This window comes from Rhinolophus hipposideros (genome assembly GCF_964194185.1).
Source record: "Rhinolophus hipposideros genome assembly, chromosome: 14".
Taxonomy (NCBI): Eukaryota; Metazoa; Chordata; class Mammalia; order Chiroptera; family Rhinolophidae; genus Rhinolophus; species Rhinolophus hipposideros.
Window position 1 is genome coordinate 26,710,021 of NC_138060.1, and position 17,085 is coordinate 26,727,105.

The following is a 17,085-nucleotide window of genomic DNA, read 5'->3' on the forward strand; positions in this document are numbered from 1 at the left end:
AAGAATTAAGCCTATGTCCTCCCAGTTTGATGGGGATTCCCACAGGCAATCCCATAGCAGAGCAAAGAGAAGCTGTTGCAGGAAGCTCTTGCCTTCCCTCTGCACAACTACTTGACCATGGGCTTATTTCTTCCCCTTTTCGGGACCTCAGTTTTCTTGTACGTAAAATTTCTAATGTCCTTTCCAGCTTTAAGTTTCTAGAATCCATGCTCCCCTCTCAGCAGCAGACTCTTGCTCATTTAAGAAGCTTCAAAGCATGTCCCATGTGCAGCCTTAATTTGATCATCTTATAAGAAGAAACCCTGACATACAGGACCCAACCTGTTCACCAATTTCTAATTATCCTAGAAGCCTCACCATACCAATTATAGCATCGTGGAATCTAAAAAGAATGCTATGAAATTTCACTGAGATACTAAGTTCAATGTTCAGATGTAATCAAGTATCCCTGGACAGTACTGCTGTGAGCTGCAGGACTCCAGGTATCTTATCCCGCTCCTGACCCCCTCTAGACTGAAACGGGACCTCATCCCCGCCTGAAGTCAAGGCCCAAACTTACCATGCCACTTGCCCTTATAAACGGTTCCAAAAGAGCCTGACCCAATCCGAGTGGAGAGCATCACTTCACTAGCTTCTATTTCCCAGTAATAGCTTGAATCTCTCTGTCCACGAGGCCTCTGAAACAAGCAGAGATCATTAAATAAATTCCATGGGATGATAAAGGTCTGTTTAACAAGCGTGTCAACAAAAAGATCGATTCCATCCATTCCTATATCTTTTAATGATAGACATATTAATTATAATTCCAATTTTTTGTCTTTTGAGACAATACCATTTTAGGTGTGTCACAATGAACCAGCACATTTGCTAATGCAAGCATGCCAAAAACAGCACTGATATTTGTGATTCATTAAATATGTTTTTTAGTAGAGTCCCCTGCCCCCGAAAATTAGAAGTATTCTCATGTCCCGGCTAAGTTTTTCGTATTAAACCCTAACTGCAGGAGGTACTGTTGGCCACACTCACAATTTTGTTCTTCTCCTGGGTCCCGGATCCCGGTGCCCGCTCTCTCTGTGCTGGCACGGGGGTTTTGGGCTGTGACCAGCCCGTTGGGCTCAGATTGTTGGGGCTGCTGGACAAGGCTGAAGGTGAGGCTTAACACAAAACAAACAGAATCCATACATGGTAAGCCAACAGACGATACACAGCATAAAGAGAACAAGCCCACTACTATTTGCTAAATGACTTTGAACAAGTACCTGATTCACTGTGACTTCGAATTGCATCCTGAAACAGAAAAGGAAAGTTGGTCAATTTCTGAACTAGAAAAGATGTTCTCTGGGGAGGGGCAAAGGGAGGAGGATTTGCAGAAACAAAGTAGATTATAAAACCTCCAAAATACAGTCTAATGACACACTCTCTCCTTTGATTAAACTCACCAAATGTCAGTGGCCAATATCTCTAAAATTGTTATCAAATATTAAGAGGAATGATATTAATTTTTCATATACAATGAAAACCACATTCTTTGTCTCAGAAAAAAGCAACGCACACAGCAAACTGATACTCTTTAAGGAAGGCTAGCAAATCGCTAAGATCTTTCCAATGACTGAGGATCTTGCTCCATTGAGGCTCCAAAAAAACAAATACGGGGGATTCAGTGACAACCTCATTCTTCCTCCTCTGGGAGGTTATCAGGGCACATTGAGCAGAAGTTGGATTTGATACAGGTGAGCACGATGACTGTATTACTTTATCTGAGCCTAAAATCATAGAAAGCTGAAAGGATCATAATCCCCTAGTCCAAACTCTCCATCTGAGATTGAGAATAGGTATTAGAACAGGGCAAAGGACTTGGTCAGGGTCACACAGCCAGTAGGTGGCAGAAATAGAACCACAAACCATCACCATGGACCTCAGCTCTGAGCTAGTTTACTACAAAATATTCCTCAGACCTTATGGGTAAGCTCTGAAATTTGTTACATTTTACTCAGGTGAGAAGTTAAAGGCTACCTTTAGAATTTATTACAAACGAGGGGGTGGGGGGTGTCAGTTTAAATCACAAGGCCCACCACAAGACCTAAATCCTCATTTTACCGATCCTCATTTGGAGTTATAAATAGTAAAAATATAAAACCACTTGGCCCCCACGTTCTCAAAAAGGATAATTTTCTGGGAAGGTCTATTTTCTGTTTTCTTTGTGTAACCACAGTAAAGACAAGAGACTTTTCTCACACGGCTATTACTGGAATGCTCCCACTCCATGACATCTTTACAAGATAAAAAAATAAAAACCATAAACCAAGCTGCCCCGCCCTGCCTTTGGCAGCCCCACCAAAGCCCCTTCAGAGTTTACCAATAAAGTCTGGTTCTGGGGTTCCCACACCTGGCGTGTCTTCAGGAATCACCCAGAGAGGTGTTTAAAAATACAGCCTCCCAGCCCCACCAGGATTGATTAGCCATGTCTGGGAGAGCAGGTGGGAAGCACAGGAATCGGTATGTTTTTTAGTACGACCTACCGGATGACTGCCAAGTAGGCAAAACTGGCTACAAAATAAACCTGAATTTCAACAGAATATGCAGCAGCTATAGCTTTATTATACAAATAACCTATTCTTTGTTTTCAGTCAAACCATGGCACAATGTATTTTTATGGACGAGAATTATATTCCCGTGCACTAAAATTTTTTTTCTTAATGTCACATTAACTTTCTTCCCTGTATACATTATATAACTCACATTTTATTCTGTGCTAATTTCTACAGTTGGATTGATTTATCCTAGAAGAACTTTTCAATCATCTTGGAATCTAAATATCAGTTAAAAAGAAACACAAATGGCTTAAACAAAGCAAGAATGTGTACTGTAAAAATGCTGAATCGTGTGATAATCAAAAATTTGCTCTGCCTCTAAAGTACAGAAACGATTAAGTATAAGAGTAATGCTAATTATTTTATAATAAAAATCGAGAATTTTCACTTTTAATATTTCCTCTAAATATGAGAGGAACAAATCACATAAGATAAGTAACTGGTATGTTATTGTATTATTATCAGGGCTAAGCATGATAAAAAAAGAATTAAAATTCACAGCTTACATACACATGACCTCCTCACAATCATCTTGTGATATTCCAAGTGCTCCCACCCCGCAAATGACGTTAGACCCACATTCAGAAGCCAACATTTCTGTTGAATCCCTGCCACCTCTAATTGGTAGAACAAGTATGTCTAAAGTGATTTGAGGGTTGAGTGAGGTAAGTTGTGCCTGAGGTGGCAGGTGTCCCTCAGGTTTTTCAAGGAACAATTCCTAATGTAGAGACAATACTGTTGTCTCTGATAAGCTTTCAACAAAGGATTTTCAGGGCACATCAACCAAACGGACACATGTGGTTTCTAAACAAGGTATAAACAGCATAGCGATGCTGTGAGTACCAACCAAATAAATCTAGTGTTAGTCTTAGGCTGGAACTGATTTTTTTTTTTTTATGCCCATGGCCTCAAAAATCACACTTGAAAAACTTTTTTCACCTATCTGCAATACCACATACAGAATATTTTTTACTCCTATATAATCTATTATCCCCCCATGAAAACAAGTCTAACAAGAAATACAAAATTTAATTTAGTGATTATTTAATTTTTGATAGTCTACTATCTGACAGTCTTAGCAATCCTGTTAATTTACAAGACAGCAAAGGCATGAAGAAGAATACCTACTCTTCCCCTCAAACAAAATCGTCTGGACCACGCCCTGGGAGAAGCATTCAGGCTGTTATTCTAGTCCAAAGCAATGAGAAATAAAGAAGAATAAAGAACAAAGGAAGTATTTTAAGTGTATTCAGTTGTTATTAAAGATGAACTAGAAAGCAAACCAAACAAATAGAACATACCAAACGGCCAAGGAAAGAAAAAGCAATTTGAAAACACTAGCTTTGGGCACTTCTACATCTCCCTAAATACCTGCTTATTAAAATCCTATGACTCCACCCTTTGATTTCTAAATAAAAACACTTAAAGTCTCTCAGAGTTTGTAGTTCTCCATCACTATTATTTTCTTTCCCACACCAAAATGAAACTACTCTTTATGTACTGTATTCACTAGTTCACTGAAATCCTATTCAAATCTCACAGGGAAAAAATGAGTTCAAATGTTCACATTTCTTCAGGAAATTTTAGTTCTCCACTTGAATGATATATACCAACTGGATTATTCAGCCAGTCTAAAGATGGACTGGATGAAAAAGAAATTCCAAAAGTCCAGAGACCTGAAAAGGTGCTGCAATATTCCTCATCAGGTTTGAAACCCAAAATTCTCTGACACAACGGTCGCCCCCACTTGAGTAACTGACTGATACCCATCACCACCCCAGGGGGCCCTATTACCTCAATCATCCTGCTGTCCACAGGCAGGGTGGTGCTGACCATGTGGACATTAGGTGTGGACGTCGACCTCTGCCTCTGGGAGAGGGAACCTTCAGAGGAGGGGCTGGAGGTGTTGAATGTGAAGGCGTGGGGTGTGGAGTATCTGTGCTGGGAGCTAGGCGCAGAGGAGAAAGACAATTTCATGATTGACACTCAGGCCTCCCCACCGGTCAAGTTGTTCAACTACCTACCATTAAGATACTCTGGGGCAAACCCTATTTGTACTACAACCTCTCACAAAATGTGCCTTTCTTTCAATATGCACCATTTAAAAAAATTTCTTCTGTCTAGGTGCTTTTGCATGCAAATTTTTGAAAAGGAAATAATATATGTGCTTGGAATTCACATGAAAAGAACACATTATCTTCTTTTTAATAAATCACCTTGAGCGAATACTCCAAATTTTTAGACCATCTCTGAGAAGAACAGATTAGTATTTGCCAACCTACTAAGCTGGAAGTTGCCCAGTTCAATTGAGAGACTAAATCAGAGAACTTTAAGGAAGATTATTTAACAGATGGCTGGACCTGCTGGGTGTGTCTGCAAAAAGGCCAGCATTTCATCCACGTGCATCCTCTCCCCAATAACCAGCTCACAGTTTATTAATGCAAATTCAGTTTTTAGGTTGCAATATCTAACTGTGAAATTAATCACTGGCCTCGTTCAGTCAATGCCACTCCCCCACCACACTGGGAACAACATATGAAGCAGAACACTTTTCTTATTTGCTCTAAAGATGTTTTGTTCAGATTTAAGTAATACAATGCATGAATTAAGGGATAAAAATGAGTTCAAATGGTAACATTTCTAAAGGCTAGTTTCCCAAGAGAAATTGTTCTATTGCCTTGAAAAATTGCCTTCCCAGGTAATGTAATGTTTATGCCCTCAGAGGCCGTGATTTCTTCTGTGAAATCTTCAGAAGCAGGTACAATTTGTTGGTCAGACTTGCTTTTCAAATTATCAAGAAAAATAAAAGTCATACACAAATATATATCCATATATCATTTCAATACAAATTCCTTGTTCTGAGATATGCTGCCTTTAATAATTCCATGGTAGTTTTACAAAGGCCATTAAATATTATATAATTATATATAGAGGGTGCCAAAAAATGTATAAACATTTTAAGAAAGGAAAAAACTGTAATAACATATACCAATAACAAAAGACGAACACAAGTCATGTGTATATATTTTTTGGGCATCCCCTGTAATATTATGTTGGTACAAAAGTAACTGCGGTTTAAAAGGTTAATAATTGCAAAAACCGCAATTACTTTTGCACCAACCTAATACATTTAAAGTCAGATTTTGGACAAAGATGTAGATTTTATTTTAGGTTCCTAATTCAAGTGTAACACTGAACAAGATGTGAACTCAACAAAACTGATTTCAAAGCTGGAAAACAGTAAGGACAAGGTATGCTCAAACTCACAGGTACATTTAAAAGGATATTTATATTAAAAATCTAATTAGATGCCTTTTTTTTAACACAGCAGTCTATTAAATACCCATGGTTTTAGCAATGCAAGGCCATAATAACATTTCAAAGTTGAGGGTGTCATTTTTATTGCATCACTGTATATAGTTTTGGAACCCTTTCCCTGAGGCTCATCTCACTACATATTGAGAAAGGCAAAATCTCAAGGTCATTAAAATGTGATGATATTAAAGGGCATATCATGATAGTAAAAGAAACCTGTAGTCAGTCACTTTCCAGAATGTAAGAACTACAAGACCATAAAGAGAAAGTTCTACATTTTGCTCTAACACTAATATTAAGTTCCACAGAAGTAGGAAGGGGTTTACACAGAGAGGAGAGAATGCAAAGGAACTCTGGTCTTTTGTATTCGGGATTCCATCCCACTCACCCCAGTGTAACTCTCCAAAAGAAAAGCTGTAGGTTAAAAAAATTTTTTTACCTAACAGGCATCCGGGAAACAGACTCTCGCATCCGGCGCATTGTCAAAGAAGGCAGTGCTGGGACCCCACTATCACCAAGAGTGGAATTTGGAAACAATCTAAATGAAACCAGAGAAAGACTAGTTTATAGACTTGCACTAATTTTTGAGTCAGCCTGCCTTGCCTTATTAATCAACAGCTCTTCAAACTAAACTTTTCCTAGTCACATTTCCCTCGACCATTTTAGGATACCAAGAATAAAGGGACCACTAACCCTTTAGTGGGTTTGAATGACTACAAAATGTGAACAATATGGACCTGCCAATGCACATACACGCTCTATGTGTTTCTAGGAAACACTGGTCCAATGCCTGGTTGTGTAAAAATAATGTTTTTTAAAGCTACACAGTGGGGCACTTTATAACATAAATCATGTAGAGCTTTATCTGAAATATTGTCTTGGAAATACATACATGAAAAGACTGAATTATGAAGAATAAGTCACACTCTGCACCATACATTATAAGTAAGAAGAAAAATGATACTGATATTAATTGGGCATCTTCTTTCCATGAGATGAGCGAGCACTCATACTCGGCAATTTCACGTTGTCTCAGGTAATCCTCACAAGAACCCTGCAAGGAAGGTCATAACCCCCTTTTTTCAGATGAGTGAACTAAGTCTCAGAGGTGGTTACAGTTAGTTTGCTGGACTCCAAAGCTTGTGCCATTTATGCTACACAAGGTCTCTTCACAAAAGCAACATGTCTCTACCACAAAAGAGGATGTTCCCATCATGGCTTGATAACACTTCCTTAGTTTATCCCTCAACAAAGGATAAAACTTCAACTTTGACTTTTTATATCCTTAAACAGTTTTTAATGTAAACGTTACTAAAAGATATTTGTCTATATGAAATATATTTTGGTATCTCTCCTGAAGAATACAAATGTCTTTTTTAACGTTTTATACTCAAATCATTTAAGACTGTTTCCAGTTTGAGGTGAAGACTGTGTGTACTAGCAAACTAGTATTGATAGATAACACTGACAAGAGAGAAAAGACAAATGTCTTTTTGGTTTTCATATCCCGTTGTCTTATGAATCACAGTATGGTGATCTCTACATGACAGATAATAGTTTTACCTGCTCATTTGAGAGTCATGCCACACTAAAACTGGTTTCAGAAATGTCACGTTTCTAAAGTAGATGGTTTCCAGATCATGACAATTCATTTATTAAGTCCCAAACCCCGACTTGTCATTCAAACATATAATAAGCATTCTCAAAAGTGTTTACTTCCCCACCCCCTTATGTTCTTTGAAAAAAGAAGAATTCCTTACAAGAGTTGCCTGACATTACTCCAGTCCACACACATAGTAGGTACTTTGGTGCTACAGTGCTCGTGAAATTTGTAGCCACAAGTTTGACATCGAAATCCATTTAGTAGGAACTTCTGACACATGTCACAGAATGCAAGCTTCAGGAAGGTCTTCCGAGCCTGGAACAACAAGAACACAGGTGTAAATTATGCTGAGTAAATGAAAAAAGACAAAAGACAAAATAATTTCCTTCTTGATCCCCAAGAGGTTTCATAGAATGAAGAGTCATCTTCCAACATTTGTAAAATTCATACCTAGAAATTCAAGTATATCTGTGACTAATGAGGCTTAAATTGCCTTACTGTAAAACAATGGTACAACTAGAGCTTTAAACAACATATATGCTTATCATCTGAGAAATTCCTGTTGGCCAAAGCACCCAACATGCCACAAAGAGAGAAGAGATCTGCAACTTACAAAATTGTGTGTTGTGAGGGGAACATGATCCAGGAAATCTACTTGAAGTTCTTCTCCAATCAATGAGGCAGCATCAGTATTCCAATCTAAACGTGCTTTTTTACTAAAGGAGATTTTTAAAAATATATAATACAAAGGGAAATATTTAAACAAGGTAAGCGTTCAATACCAATAATAGCAGCTACCATTTATCTCATGCTATATAAACATAAAACCTAATCCTAGACAACATTACCTTATTTAATTCATACAACAAATCTATGAGGTAGACATAATTACCCCCATCTTTAAAATGAGAGAATTGGGCCCTAAGAAGGTAATTTACTCAAGGCCACAGAGTGAATGTAAAGGCCTATGTTGGAATCCAGGTCGGCTGGACTCCAAAGCTTATACTCTTAAAGTTTTCTTTAAACAATGAAATATAACAATCTCATGATGAAGCAAATATGCAATAAATTGGACTTTGTGACATTAAAATCCTATAAAAATCTTAAAACCTTCTAAAATAGGTTATTAATATTGTTACAGCAGAAAGTCAATCTAGAAAATACATAAATAGGAAGAAATCACAAATGAAATGCACTTTTCTATTAATAATAGGCTCAAATCTGTAAAGTTGTTTGCAGGGTCTATCAATATAAATTGACAGACTTGACTGTCTTAATATTTACTCTGAGACCACTCTTTCTGTGCCTAAACTGGACAGGAAAATCGATACATTGAAATAAAACTTAATGCCCAGTTCCTTTTTCAAGTCTTGTCTAGTTAATCAGTCCCGACTCCTAAATGATGACTATTCTCAGGTAGGGAGAGAACACATTCATAGCACCATTCAAACCTCTCCCTTTGCTTACCAGAAGACTATTTCAGCCGTTTCTCCGATCATCCAACAGCAAATAAGCCACTCCTTAATATAATTCCCTATATAAGGTCTGGGACTCCCCTATCACTCCAAAGTTCTGTTTTTTACCCTAATGAAGAAAGAGGGGGCAGCCAGTTTTCTGAACAGTCTCAGGTGCTGTCAAAGAAAGAACCTAGGGTAGCTCTAAAACAATGCAGCCTTGGATGAGAGTTGACCAAGCCCCTCACTGTCTCAGAATTTCTCTCGTCTTTTTTCTTGAACAACAGATTAATGTTTCATAGTTCTGGAGGCTGCAAGTCTAAGATCAGGGTGCCACCAACATTGTTAGGATCTGGCAAGAGCCCGCTTCTGGGCTTGAAGATTTTTGCCTTCTCACTGTGTCCTCACATAGCTGAGATCTCTCATCTTTAAGGAGCACTACAGACTGGTTTGGGGACCAACCTTGTTCTATATCCAAATAAAGCTGACATCTGCTTCAAAGATTTGCCCTTGAACAAATTGCCTGCTAAGCTGAGAGGTTTAGCCTACTCACCCTTTTGAGTAGACACATTCCCTGGGCTGTACTCTCAATCTAGGGAACTCCTTGAAACATAACAGATGTAAGCCAAAGCTCAGTACAGAACTAGTACCTTCCAAGACGAAGATAGAGGCAAGGTAATTTCCCCACTTTTCAGGGGGGAATAGTAATAGACAATGGATAATTATGGATGGCTCTGATACGCTGGGGCAGTGCCTAGCCTTTGGAGAGAAGACTCTACTTTGCCACTACCATTAGAAATTGATGGAACTATGGATCTTCCTTGAAGCAGAAATTCTCCTGCGTCTCTTAGCCCTGTGTCTGTCAAACTGTAGGGATTCAGTAAACATTAGGCAAATAAAGATGAGTGAATTACAAGAATCAATCTCTTGAGTGCAGCATTCTTTAACCACACGCAAATACTTTCTCAGCCCTTACTCTGCACCGCATGACAGCAAACACAAAAATTTTTGCTCAAGAAGCAAACAATCGTACCATTACTGTTTCCATCTATGGAAACACTATCAACACCTAACGTGTATTTTATTTTCCAATGCAATGTTTTCAAGCAATAATTTCAAGCTCTTATTTTATTTTTCTGCCTTGTCTCTTTATAAACAAGAATGTACAAATACACAATATTTTACGGGAAGCTAGTAAATGTTTTAGAAACTGGACGTTTACTAATATGAAGGAGGAGCTAACTTTTGAGTCCTTACCCTTTGTGCTCGTGGAGAAGTCTGAACACTGCACAGCACTCTGGTTGCAGGCCCCTCACTTTGAGCGCTTTCATAAGGCAGTCATGCAAGCTCATTCCATTTCGTACATTGACCTGGAAACAAAGGACCAGCTTGAGGAACAACACAGGCTGCACACCCCTTGGAAAGGTTGAGCATAGAAAGAAATGTACCAGTCTATAAGAGTGTGTGTAGAAATAGATTTATGACAGAATGGCTTGTAGTGGTATGCACATACACACTCACACAACCAGAATGTCAGCAGTAAGTGAGTGCTTGTATGGAACATCTGTATGTCAGATTATGCCACTACTATAGTACTCTTAATGACCTGGGGGAGGGGTGTCTATGTTACGTTAATTGGGGAAAATATTTTTCAGAATAATACAAAGAGTAAGGTTATTTAAAGGGCGGAAAACGTGTGTGTGTGTGTGTGTGTGTGTCTGTGAGACAGACAGAGAGAGAGATACACCCAGCTGTTAACATCGAGAGAGTGGTTGGGAGAGATTAACTTTCCCTTTACACATCTCTAGTTTTTGACTCACTGAAAGGTACATGCAAGCATGAACATCCACCAAAGGAAAAATAAGCCAGTCTGGTCTATAAACAAACATGAGTTTTTCTGATCAAAACTTTCTATTTCTACTTATTTTTGACAAAATAGTTGATCTTCCTAACAAAAATCCCATCTCACATGCACTTCACGATAGTGAGGGCAAGCAGGAAGTGTAGGAAGTGCCCTGCTGTAAGAGCAAACAACACTGTCAGTTTAACAAATGTGCACAGCACTCCGCGTAGCCTTAGCAGTATATGGCCCCCACATTCCTCTGGACTTAATCCTCAAAAGCTAGGCAGGCACTTAGAGGCCGAGTAGAAAGTGTGGGTGCCCAGGTGCTAACGCTGCCAGCTGTATACACATTTCAACTGTGCTCTTTAGAGTTTTGATAAAAGCCCTATACATTTTGTTTTTAAAGCCAATACAGTTCATCAAAAGTAAGGCAACTCGAGTCAGGATGGCCTAGGAGAGCAGAATGTAAATTTGCAGAACTTGCAAACCGCCTGCAATGGAGCTACCCACTGGGTGGAAGTGTGACAGCTGACTGACCACGGCTGCGCAGCCCCCACAGGGAGGGTAATGAATGTTTGTATCTATTCTAAAGGTTTAAAATATTTTAAAACACTCATTTAAAATGTTCCACAACAAGTTTATTTTAAAGGTTCCTTAAGCAGTGATACTCTTAGAAGATCCCATTAACTTCCAGCCTTCGAGAAACAAAACTAAGTGAAACATACTTATAATGATCTGAACTATGAAGACAGCAAGAATGAGAACAGAGAGAAATAAACACATACTAACAGTATCATGACCTGTATCAAACCCTGTGCAGTAGTGCTTTGAAAACTGTAAAGTGATATCTGTGTTATATTATTAACCTTCATTAAAAGTAACAGACTCCAAGAGCTAGACAGTTCTTTAAATATCCTCTACTCTAGTGGGGTTCTCAAATGTGGCTGCCATTGGAATCATCCAAGGGGCTTGTGAAATGCAGAGTCCCAACCGCTCCCCTCCAACACATTCAAGGATGCTGATTCAGTTAATCTTGAATGAAATCCAGAAATCTGTATTTTAACCTGCCTTTGAGATGATTCTAATGATAAACAATAGTGTTTAGTGACAGTCTAATCACTCATCCAACAGTAGTAGTAGCAGCAGTGGTGGTAGGAAGGAGAAGGAGAAGGAAGAGAGGAAGCAGGGGCAGCAACAGCAGCAGTTAAACAGACACGTATGTTTACAAAACAAATGACAAGAAAAATTCAAAAACTAAGTAACTACTAATTACTACTTCTAAAATTATTTAAATCAGATATACATCCTCTCTGTCATTCTCCTCTCTACAACTCCTCATGGATACATGCTGAAATCAGCTAAATCAGCTAAATCTGGAGCCCCAAGTAATGATAAGAGTTATTTTGGGTTCCTGCAGTAAAGCGACCTAGGGATGATTAGAAACAGCTGACTGATGGTGCTGGCCAGCAAGTGATTCCTTTCCCTTTCCGCGCTCCCCTGAAAAAAGCTGGGTGCCTAGTGAAAGCTGTTCTTCCAGAGATAGATGGTCCATCTCTACCACTTTACTTCTGAACTAGCCACTGTATTCAGCATAAGCCTCATTTCATAAAGGTCAGGAAACAGGCTCAAAATAGTATGTATAGTGTCTAGATGACACAGCTAATAAAAGGCCATATAGGGATTTAGATTTGGGCCTGCTTGTCTTAAAGGTCCACACTGTGCCAAACTAAGTTTCTCAATCTCCCAGGCAAACTGGTAGTGGATGGAGGTGGAAAAGAGCCGCAGTAACACCCAGAGCAACACCAGATGGTCCTCAGCTTCCCATCACATTCACACTGCCCACCTGGGCTTTCCACCAAGGTTAGACAATGAATGCGAAACAGTAGGCAAAAATCACTTCGCAAATGAAAGATCACATTGAACTATGAGGAGATTATTACTATTTGTTCTGCCAGCCATTAAACTTTCATTTTTAGGAAAGGAAATAAAAATAAATTTACTCAACCTTGAAATGCCTTTTGAGTTTTGCCTTCAACATAAATGTACCTAAATGTACAAATACTGTAACTGGGAGGCTTTTCAGTTCACACACACAAAAAAAGTATAAAGGAATTTATTAGTAAACTGAGGAGAGTGGAACTGTTAAAAACAAACTGAGAAAACTCTGGCCTGGACTTCCCAATCTCGAAACCTTCCCACACCTAGGTACAAAGAATAAACACAAAGCACTGATTTTACACAAAGAATAGAGGGTGGGAAAGGAGAAGGTATGGAAGTTTTGAGCTAAGGTTTTCTCAAATGTCCCACCAAGCAAAATTAGCACAACTTCACTTTTCTGTTCTAACCAGATGGTTTTTTTTTTTCTCCCAGGATAGCAGGAAACATTTTTGAGCAGTACTTTCTTAGAAAAGTTGGGGTTTTGTGTCAGAAAACTGAGTGGCAGTGTCCTACCATGACGCCACTACGAATCTGTCACTGGTACTACAAAAATAAGCTCTGCAGGAATAACTGGCCTGTGCCAGTGCCCTGGAAAAGAGGAAGACGCTGTGATTTCTAAGCTACCTGCAGTCTTGCTCGGGGCCTATGAAATTTAACAAAACTATTTTTTGTGGGTAATTTTATTTTCCTCTAAGTACTTGATTGCATTACTCCCCCAAAATTTAAGCAAACATTTTGCTTTAATCTTTAGAAGAAAAAAAATTTCATTAGTAATTTCTTTAAATTCACTAGAAAGGTCTAAGGAAGTTTTTTTTTTAAAAAAAAGTCTTTGAAAGATATCCCCATAAGAATGTACTATTTGTTTGGATCAAGTGGCAGAAGACATTCCAGGCAAGAGTAATAATAGAAGGCCAAAGGGTGGGGGGGAAATAGAGTGTGTGGAAGGAACACAGCAATAAAATCTGCAATTGGAAAGCCAATTAATAAAGACTCTAAGTGACAGTGAATATTTTCCGTTTATAAGTTGGGCGACATGATCCATAATGTTTTCCTATAGGCAGGTGGAAAGCTCAATTTTCTGAGAGGAATGTTCACGTACCACTGTTCTTTGCTTGTTTGGCAAGAAAACCCGGATAGTATTGCTTGTCTTAGAAGAGTCCGTAAGTTTGCCATCATCTGACGCCCGACGCTGATAGCCAAACTGCTGAACTATCGTGGGGGAAATGCAGCTGGGGCCATCAAACACTGCGTCTTTGAGTCCAAAACCATTGCTGATCGTCTTCCAAGCCCCCTGTATGTGCTCCATTGATGCAGCTTATGCAATACTTAAATCTGGGTAAAAAAAAAAAAAAAAAGGACAAATAATTATAATTCTAAAACAAATGCAACTAACAACACAATATATAAATTGTGAAAATAGTATATGGGCATTCTCACATGTGATACCTTCTGCTTAAATAATCAGAAAACTTCTATATTAGTATATTTCCATAAAATATTTCATAGACAACTGAAAAATTAGCAAAGTGGGGACTAGAGATCAAGGGTTATATCATCAGTTAAAAACCAACCTGCAACATGAGCCCAGGTCTCCTGACTTTTAGTCTAATACTTTTTCAACTGAATTTCTCTTCTTTGATTATTGTATATCAAGTATGAGCAACTACCCTTGAGTAGGAGTTCACGTTTGTACTATGAGAATTTTTTTTTTAAAGCATAAGCCATAATCTTCTGCCTTCAAGGAAAAGAAATTAGTACTTCTAGGACCTGTATTAGGCACTTTATATATAAATTATCTCATTTAAGTACCCCAAAGATTTTAAATCCCTTCATCCACCCTTCATTTTTTAAACAAATAAGGCACAGAAAAGTGATACTATTTGCCCAGGAACACCAAAGTGATAGGCAAAATAACCAGATTCTATATCTGTTTAAATTTAACATCCATGAACTTTCCACCCGAGTTCAGAGTGCAAAAACAAAGCTTATAAACAGAAGCGAGCGGAGACAGTCACATAACCAAAAATACCCCAATGTTTTTCATTGGGCAACAAGAAAACTGCAGTAGAAGTCCATAGATAGTCATACAATGACAGTAAGTCAGACCGTCTGCAGTAAGGACACACAGTGCCCTGGCAGTGCCTGGGACTCAGCAACCACGCAGACGTGAGAGATTTGTTTCCTCCTTTAGAAAAGGGTGAAGATGACAGGAAATCCCACCTTTCAGAAACTTGTCTTATTATTAACAATAGCTACCATTTTCTGGGTGCTACTATTATGAGGCCGTACAGACTGTATACATCCCACTCATGTTATCCAACCTAATCCTCAGAGTGATACTCTAGGCAGGAATTACATCCCCACTTTACAGATGAGAAAATTCTCACACAGCTTTAAGTGTCATAGCTGAGATTCAAAACCTTCAACTTGGACTCCAGAGCCCTTACCTTTTCACATACAATACTGATACGTGAAATCATTCAGTCACAACTGAAATGGCCTAGAATTAAAGACCATTTAATTCAAACCTCTGGTTTTCAACCAGAAGCTTCTGTCTGAATACCCATTATGGACAAAGCTCTTTCTCACATCACATGCCTGAATCAAGAAGGGATGACAGATATTAACTATTCTTAGCAGACAACTGAGGAAACCAAAGGTTTAAAGACTTACTCAAAATCACAACGTGGCATTACTCTCGGTCTTAGCACAACTTTTTTGGAGGAGAATATGGTAATAACTATTAAAATTTTGAAATGTTCTTAAAGATTGATGGTCCATCACTTCAATTCTCTCTAGGAATGTACCCTACAGAAATATAAGGCAGTGTATAAAGATACAAGTTTACAGCATTGTTTATATCCTTGAAAACTTGAAAAAAAAACCAGATACCTCACCCCAGGGTCCTAAAAGTTAATATCCGTGATAAATGAAGCAGATTTGAATGAACCAGATGGAAAAGGCTGTGCAAGATAAACAAAACTGAAAGATACAGTTTGAACCTTTTTATATTAATCTAGAAAGAGGAAGATCTAGAATCATAAAAAGGTGAGAAAATCTAGAATTAACAAGTATTAGTGATTATTTCAGCAGAATTGTAAGCAATTTTTACTTTTTACATATTAACTATTTACTTCTTGCTTCTGATATTTTACTATTACACTATAAACTTGTATGAGCCCATTTTATTTCTGTAAGGGAAGGTGAGACAAGACCCCATGACCTTCAAAGTGGCAGGTCATGACACACTGCCTCAGCCTCTGATACTTACACCTGAGCCCTGACACACTCCTAACGCCATCCCTCAGTTACCAGGAGGTCACTTTTTAGGGGCACCCACAGTTCCTATTTTCCCTAGATCTTTTTTTCCCAACTACAAAGGAAGAAATGAAGACGTCTGCAACCAGATGAGACTGAAAATGAGGGGAGGGAGGGAAGTGGAGGGGGAGGGGGAGAGAGAGACAACTCATCCGGGCATCTCACTAGCCTGAAATGAGGCGGCTCCTACGATCTATAGATATAAAGCAGCCACCACAATTTTAAAAACTCAACTCATCGTGTCCCCTTCTAGTTAAGACTCGGAATAAAAGCTAAACTTCTTTCTGAACATGCCAAGCTTCACACCTCAGGACTTTTGAACTTCTCACTCTCTTCATCTGGAAGGCTGAAACCTCCAGAAACAAGCAAGTTGGCCTTTTCCCCATCAAGGTCTTCACCTAAAAGATCTCTTTAGAGGCGTTTTCCCCTAGCCACCCTCGCCAGAAGACCCCACGCTCAGCCCCATCAAATAATCCTGTCTTCTTTTCTTCATGGCACTTACTATGTCAGGCTGTTTACAGATTTTGGTCAGTCCCCGCCCTTCCTTCAGCATCCTGAGGTCAAGACTGCCAGTCTCGTTCACTGCTATGTTCTTAGTCCTAAATACTGTACCTGGAACATGAAGGCATGCAACTATTTATTAAATGAATTAAATCAGGAACAAGAATGCTGCAAAACTGTACCTTTTTTTAATAGAAAAGACCTGTCAAGGACTAGCAAATGTGAATTACATCTCCAATTGATAGCACACCTTTATAAAAAAAGTACCATTCAGCAAAAGACAAACTGCATTCTGGATTTAATCGTGGAGAAAGACTATATTATATAATCTATTGGCCAAAGAGTCCCTTACAAAACTTAAATGTAGCTTAAAATCCAAGGATGTAGTTATTTTATGAATTCTAAGTCTTGTAGGCACTTACAAAATGTGTTGGTGCTTAGTAGAGAACATACCACAATAACTTTGAAAGTGACAAAATAAAAGCAAATCCACTCTAACAAGTTTTAGATTAGTTATTCATA

General features: G+C 38.6%; 1 protein-coding gene across 6 annotated transcripts in view; it reads right to left on the minus strand.

The window, feature by feature from the left end:
• Positions 1–17,085, minus strand: part of RAF1 (Raf-1 proto-oncogene, serine/threonine kinase) — a 60,087-nt gene that overhangs the window by 10,776 nt on the left and 32,226 nt on the right. The window contains exons 2-13 of one of the 6 annotated variants that reach the window (XM_081071990.1): positions 16,565–16,674; positions 15,418–15,552; positions 13,844–14,076; positions 10,221–10,333; positions 8,123–8,225; positions 7,667–7,824; positions 6,346–6,444; positions 4,386–4,539; positions 3,720–3,779; positions 1,260–1,287; positions 1,027–1,154; positions 560–677 (exon numbers count right to left, since the gene is read on the minus strand). In XM_081071990.1, the coding sequence (XP_080928116.1) occupies positions 560–677; positions 1,027–1,154; positions 1,260–1,287; positions 3,720–3,779; positions 4,386–4,539; positions 6,346–6,444; positions 7,667–7,824; positions 8,123–8,225; positions 10,221–10,333; positions 13,844–14,050 (1,168 nt within the window). In that variant the 5' untranslated portion in view covers positions 14,051–14,076; positions 15,418–15,552; positions 16,565–16,674. The remainder of the gene's footprint in view (positions 1–559; positions 678–1,026; positions 1,155–1,259; positions 1,288–3,719; positions 3,780–4,385; positions 4,540–6,345; positions 6,445–7,666; positions 7,825–8,122; positions 8,226–10,220; positions 10,334–13,843; positions 14,077–15,417; positions 15,553–16,564; positions 16,675–17,085) is intronic. The other 5 variants (XM_081071992.1, XM_081071989.1, XM_081071993.1 and 2 more) reach the window with 5 other exon arrangements.